This window comes from Hibiscus syriacus, unplaced genomic scaffold (assembly GCF_006381635.1).
Source record: "Hibiscus syriacus cultivar Baekdansim isolate YM2019G1 unplaced genomic scaffold, ASM638163v2 tig00111719_pilon, whole genome shotgun sequence".
In the NCBI taxonomy this organism is placed as follows: domain Eukaryota; kingdom Viridiplantae; phylum Streptophyta; class Magnoliopsida; order Malvales; family Malvaceae; genus Hibiscus; species Hibiscus syriacus.
This window is the reverse complement of record NW_024063162.1, coordinates 151,114-157,761: the sequence shown is the minus strand read 5'-3', so window position 1 is coordinate 157,761 and position 6,648 is coordinate 151,114. Positions and strand designations below refer to the sequence as shown.

At 33.2% G+C, this 6,648-nt stretch overlaps 1 protein-coding gene across 2 annotated transcripts; it reads right to left on the bottom strand.

Moving 5' to 3' along the window:
• Positions 1 to 2,833: 2,833 nt before the first annotated feature.
• LOC120168303 (pumilio homolog 15-like) lies at positions 2,834 to 5,359 on the bottom strand. 2 transcript variants are annotated; one of them, XM_039177080.1, is made up of 5 exons: positions 4,492 to 5,359; positions 4,258 to 4,416; positions 3,798 to 3,965; positions 3,440 to 3,698; positions 2,834 to 3,236 (listed from the first exon to the last, which is right to left on the bottom strand). In XM_039177080.1, the coding sequence occupies exons 1-5, from the start codon at positions 5,349 to 5,351 to the stop codon at positions 3,213 to 3,215; spliced, it is 1,470 nt and encodes a 489-aa protein (XP_039033011.1). In that variant the 5' UTR covers positions 5,352 to 5,359; the 3' UTR covers positions 2,834 to 3,212. The 2 variants fall into 2 exon arrangements, with proteins under 2 accessions (XP_039033011.1, XP_039033012.1); XM_039177081.1 differs by having other exon boundaries at positions 2,834 to 3,229.
• Positions 5,360 to 6,648: the final 1,289 nt, after the last annotated feature.

The window sequence follows — 6,648 nt, the reverse complement described above, 5'->3', positions numbered from 1 at the left end:
GATAGTCTATTCCTCAGAGTACTTGGGACGCCTCCAGATCACATAGCATAAGAGCCTACGTCCAACTAGCATTTGAATTGCCCTTGTATTGATTTGGATATATATGAATATTTCTCAAACAACAAGATGATTGTCACACACACACAAGTAACTCGGGTGTCCACATCGTTTCTCGAGTGACAAACAAAGGCACAAGTCTCATGGAATATTACCTCATAAGGTTCTTATTGTTATCACATATATAATATTATTATCATGAGGTTATTTTATCAATATTATCAGTTATAACACCGGTAGGGGAGACCACTCCCTCACTACTATTTTGTTTGTTCTCTCTTCTAGAATGTTATACAAAAGCTTAATAGTATTTTAGTGTTTTATGCCCTTAAGGCAATTCATATTCATTGCTACCCTATTGGTACATAAAAACTAGCCCAACACTCATTTCGAGGATTAGTTCATTGACAATGACTCCCTAGTCGCTCTCATCAAGTTTCTCATTGGTTCGCCCTTAAATCGGTAAAGCAACTTACACAATCTTTGATTATGAATGTTCGTGTAATACTCACTTTGCTCTATCACACTAATCACGTCATTCATTATCCCATCCACTGGTACATCTCTTGGAATAATCCTTTGTTCACCATTACTTAATACATGTTTAATTGAAGATACTCAGAAATATTTCGTCTAGTACGATTATTTCAGTTGTAACCCACTCCTATGAGTGTTTTCTAGCCCCATTTGACCATTTTATCCCTCATATACTAAATTCCACCATTATGAATCATCCTTAGCTCTTACGAGCCTTAATGAGGTTAATTCTAACCATCCAAAAAAGGGTAATATCGATACCTGAGGTCAAGTATTGATACTCCTATGAGTATCGGTACCAAAATGGCTATTGGATTACGAATTTTACCCTTTAATATCGATATTGTTACCCTTAGTATTGATACCAGAGTTGCACTATCGATACTTCGCCTTAGAGTATCGATACTCCCATTATAAAGTGCCCAAAAATTTACCCAATTCAACCTGTATCGATAATGTTCATCCAATACCGATACCATAACCCAAAAAACCTAGAAATGGGCTCAGAAAAACTCAAATATCCTCAAAAACACTCTAGTTTGGTCCCAAATCAACTTTTAAAGCTTAAGGGGTTTATTTAGGGTATTTAGCATTATAAAAACACAAGCCTTACACTAAAAATATTATCTAAAATAAGAATCAAGTAAAATCCCCCAAATATGCTCAAATACCCAAATCCCCAAAAAGGCATCATGTTTAATAGTTTCATAGCACAACGAAGGATTAGAAATACACTACCTTACCTTAGGAATTCGAAATGAAACTCGTTTCTTCTACTACTCTTTTTTGTTTCTCTTTTCTATTTGCATTTGAACACTCCAAACTCATTCTCTCTTGCAAAATAAGAAACCCAAAGCTTGAATGTTGATGGAAAGATTATAGGTGAATTTGAAGTATGAGAAAGACTTAAGAACTTACTTTTGAGCTATGAAACTTGGAGAGTAAGAAGGAGAGAGAAATGAGAATGAAATAAAGAAAAATAGAGAGAAGATTGAGATAAAAGAGATAAAAGCTCTCATAATTTTAAAAATGTGATAATTATGCTTTTGGTCTTTTCTCACTTTTCTACCATTCGAAAATCTCCTTTTTATGACTAATCCGACCTAATTGCAACTCAATTAAGCCCAATGACTAATTTATGAAATCCATGAGACCCATGTGCCTCTCTAGTAAACCGAAACTATTAACCCAAAATTTAAGGTGTTACAAAATACCTAAATGAAAAAATGATATAATTTTGACACTTATTTTTATATTAAACCTTTTACGAATGATATAGATATGATTGTTGAATTGACTTTATTTTTATTTATTGTTAATTGATTAAATATTATAAAATATTGTCATATAAATTTAAAAAGCTTAATGCAAAAATGTGTCAAGACTATACCTAAAGTTAGGTTTAGGTACCTAATTTTTTTTATTAAAAATAGGTGTCTAACGTTTTCGACGTTATACTTTTAAGTGTATGCTATCAAATTTGATCGTTAAGTGACACGTGTCAGACTTATAAGAATTCAAAAAAAATTATTTAATTTTTTTGAAATTTTATATACCTGACACGTGTCACTTAATGACCGAAATTAAATGTAGTAACAATCCATACACCTAAAAGTGTAATGTTAAAAACGTTAGACAATTATTTTTAATAAAAAATTCTTTAGGCACCTAAGGTTAAGGTATAGTTTAGGCACTTATTTTTACATCAAACCAATTAAAAAATTTGAGGACAAAAACGTGACTAAAGATGAGTATGGATCTAGTTAAATTTTGACCTATAAAATATTACGCCCTTTCATTTGTCATCTCATCTAATCAAAATTTAGAGAGATTTCATCTAACTCGATTTTTAGAATAAAAACACACCCCATTCGATCCAACACAAACATATATAATTCATTTATATTAGAAAAAAAAATAAGTTAACTAAAAAAATAGAGAGATATATTATTACAATTATCCTTAAATATTTAAGGGATAATTATATTATTATCTTGCATCAAGTCAACTATTTCCCCCCTAAATCCAAGTTTGACCTGACCACATATCTTATACTTAAAAAAAAATCCGATCTTATACTTCAGTTGATAAGCTCTAAACACAATTTTATTTCAAACACTTGCCATAATAAAATAAAAAAATTATAAAATAAAGATACGAACTATCATAGAAGTTCCAAAATAGTCAAAATATGGTGTATTTCTTTTTCAAATTCATAGAAGAATGATTGTTGCTTATCATATTAGCCTTTTAATCCAACTACGTAATGTCCATGGCCATGGCTATAAAGATCACATCTAACTGTAGCATTCCTCAAGAGTTAATTAGACAACTAACAAGACTAGACAAGTACAAACACCCACAATAATCCCACACCAGGACGGATCAGACGAGTTGTAAACTCGGTACACAAAATTCTATTTCTACTCTTGTATTGATATATTCCTAGTGAAATTCTCTTATTTGGACAATCTCGTAACGTCTATACTTGTGTAATTCTATATGGTTACATGCTTAGCATCTTCCTCTTGCTGAGCCTGCTGAGCCAGACAAGCACCCATTTTCCATAAACATGGCTGCGCATCATCGGATAGTTTTTCCAGACCAGATTCAGCAAATCATTGTAAACATGGCCCTGCTCGATCAAGTATGACTGCACCAGTTCCACACAACAGAGGTGCTTTGAATAACAAATGAGATAGAAGCATTGATAATTAAATGAATGAATTTACACTCATAATGAAGTAGCTTAAGAAATTTATATATAATTGTACTACGCATAAATAGATTTACAAGTGCATGAAATGACAAAGATGGAAGCACAAGAGTTAAAGAACTATCTGACCTCAGACACTGCCAAAGCTGATTGGATAACATAGTTCCCAAATGGATCGACGAGGAGCCTAGACACGATAGGACTTCTAAGCAGCTCCTTTATGATTCTCATAGACTCCTCTTCTCCCCATTCCACCAAGCATTTCTCGACGACGTGGCTTCCATACCTATTGCAGGAAAGAGATGCAAAATTTCCTTGAAGCTGATGAAGAAGACTTTCTGTTATGTATTGATCTTTAAGTCCCAGCACATGTTGCACCACGTAGTTACTAGAGAAAAATGAACAAAACACAGGAACACATATCAGAGCTCAAACAAATTGAACATAAGTTCCACGCCAAAACAAGTGAGAAAAGAGAACCCCGCACCCATACTGATCTTCGGCTAGGTTTAGAGCATTTGCTATGATCTTTTTGACGAGACGCTCTCTTGCCTTTCCCTTAGAGTGGTCAACACAATGCTGCAGTGCACAACATCCACTTTTGTCTATTGCAATTTGATAACAGTTATTTGCCACCTCGTTCAGAAGATACTGCCGATGAAAACCGATTTGGACATAAACAAATGTGCAAAACAGATGTTGGTCAACAGCGGTACAAGGAAGAGAGAAAGCAGCAGTTAATACACATCTATTTCATTGTTAAAACGTTTTAGATATGAAGTACCATGTAACCTATGCAATTTAATTCAAATGACTAAACATATTTATCAAAATTACCAAGTAGAACAAATGCACAATTAAACAATTAAACTGAAACAAGATGTACATAGACAAAATGAAGCTTTAACTTGAATTGTAACCAGTCCAACTCTTGGATGTTTACCATATTAACTTCGTCAGGGAAATTTGTCAAGCAACACTGAATCACACGATGACCATTCATATCCTTGGTCAATGCAACAGCTCTAGGGATTATAGCAGACATTACTCTCGAGATTTGTTGTGGAGTAGTAAGCTTCTCCAACAATTTCTGTATAGCACGAACCCTGCCACCAAATGGAGAAAATATATATTAGAAACAAGACAACATCTGAAGACCAAACCTAATTAACCAAACATACCCATGAAGATTGAGACACATGTTAACAAATCGAAACCCATCATTAACAACCATCAAAAGAATGTGATCCTTTTGTTCCTCGCTACAAACGTCCAGAACTTTTTGAACGACATAGTTGGCAAAAGGGTCCAACATCAACTTACAAACATGACCGATGACCTCCATGAAAATCATTTCAATTTCCACTTTTGAAGCTTCTTGAATGGCCTGTTGTAAAAACCTACAACCATACTGATCTTTTGCTAATGCCACAAACCTACCTCTCAAATCACCTAGACTCAAACAATTCAAAGGATCTTGTGACCAACGAGGCATCCTAAAACTATTATTAGTCAGATTATTATGAAAAGTGTTATGACTATTAAATCTAGATCTCATTATATTCCTGTTGTTTGAATAACCAGTCATTGAGCAACCGGCACCAGGAGCGGCAGAAGCAGACAAGAGGCCATTTTGATTCGACGAGGGTAATATTGAGTATTCATGTGAAGGTTCGTGTCTTCTAGAATCAAACAAATGTGACTGATTCGAACTATACACGAAAGTCTCCCAGCTTTCAGTATCTGGCCCCACCTTCATCAACCCATCAAAACCCACCTCCGTACCCTCACCAATAACACCACTTCTCTCTTGCCCTGTTCTTGCAAACCCGCCGCCAAACCGGTACCCGGATCCGACCAATAATTCACCACCAAAATTACCCGGATGGCCTGTGTCTTCATTTTGGTGAATTGACAAATTAAGACGAGAAAACTCGGATTCTAGGGTTTGATCAAAAGGGTTCTTTTGTACCGTTCTTCCTGCAAAGGGAGGTCCTGAATAACTTTCCAGTGACGGTGAAATCGGAGACGAAAACGGCATTTTAGACTCCATCAGGGGGGGGGGGAGGGGAAGAAAAAGAATAACGAGAACAACAACAAGAGGAAGACAGAGAGTTTTTTAAGTTTTTTTTTTAAAAAAAGCACAGGAATTATAATAAGAAACGGGAAGATAAAGAAAGGAAAATTTAAATTGAAGAAAGAGTTATCCTAAAACAAACCCTTTGGTTTTAAAAGAAAAAAGAGAAATAGGGGGAGGTGGATTGAGAGAGTGAAAACATACGGCTATGGAATAACACTGCAGTATATACGGCTTTTAGGAGGGTTTTCTCTTTGCATGCAATTTATGGAAACATTTTCACGCCGGAATCAAAGTTTCAAAAACGTTACTTGGTACCAACAAAGAAACACACCTGTTGTCGTTTTGTCCTCTTCTTCTAAACTTTGATTATTTTGATCATGTTTATTTTGAACAATTTCATGTTACATAAATTTTGAGGGTAGTTCTGCGGTGCGGCGCCTAAAAAACGGTTAATATACGGCGTGACCGGTTAAACAAGTGACCGGTTAAAATTTATACCGGTTATGTTATATTATTTAACCGGAAATATTATAAAGTACAATAACATACTAGGTAGCGCTTATATAATGTAATAGGTAGTGCTTATATTTACCTAATTTATAAGTAAACCGGTATATTTATACCGGTTATATTGCAAATTTACCTATTTTATTATAATATGTTGAAAGTGTCCATAATTTTTATAAAAAGGATCGATACTTCTTTTAAAGTTATGTAATTTATGTTTCAATTTTTGAATAGTGTTTCATGTTTTCCACCTACAATATTAATTTAATAATTTCATTTGCACAAAAAATTATTTGATTATTTGATATTTTATAAAATATTATTTAGAATTTTTAATTTAATAATAATATATATCGTAACGTAAAAAATAAATCATTAGACGCCTATAATTACTAAATTAAAATCTTAAAACTCACTCAAAATATAACCTTAAATTAATGTTTTCAACAGTGAAAAAAGTATGGACACTTTTATAAAAAGGATAGACACTTTACAATATAACCACTACCTATTACATTATATAAACGATACCTATTACATTATATAAGCGCTACCTATTACATCATATTTTTACCTATTATATTTAAAGTGTCCATACTTTTTATAAAAAGGATCGATACTTCTTTTAAAGTTATGTAATTTATGTTTCAATTTTTTTTAATAGTGTTTCATGTTTTCCACCTACAATATTAATTTAATAATTTCATTTGCACAAAAAATTATTTGATTTTTTGATATTTTATAAAATATT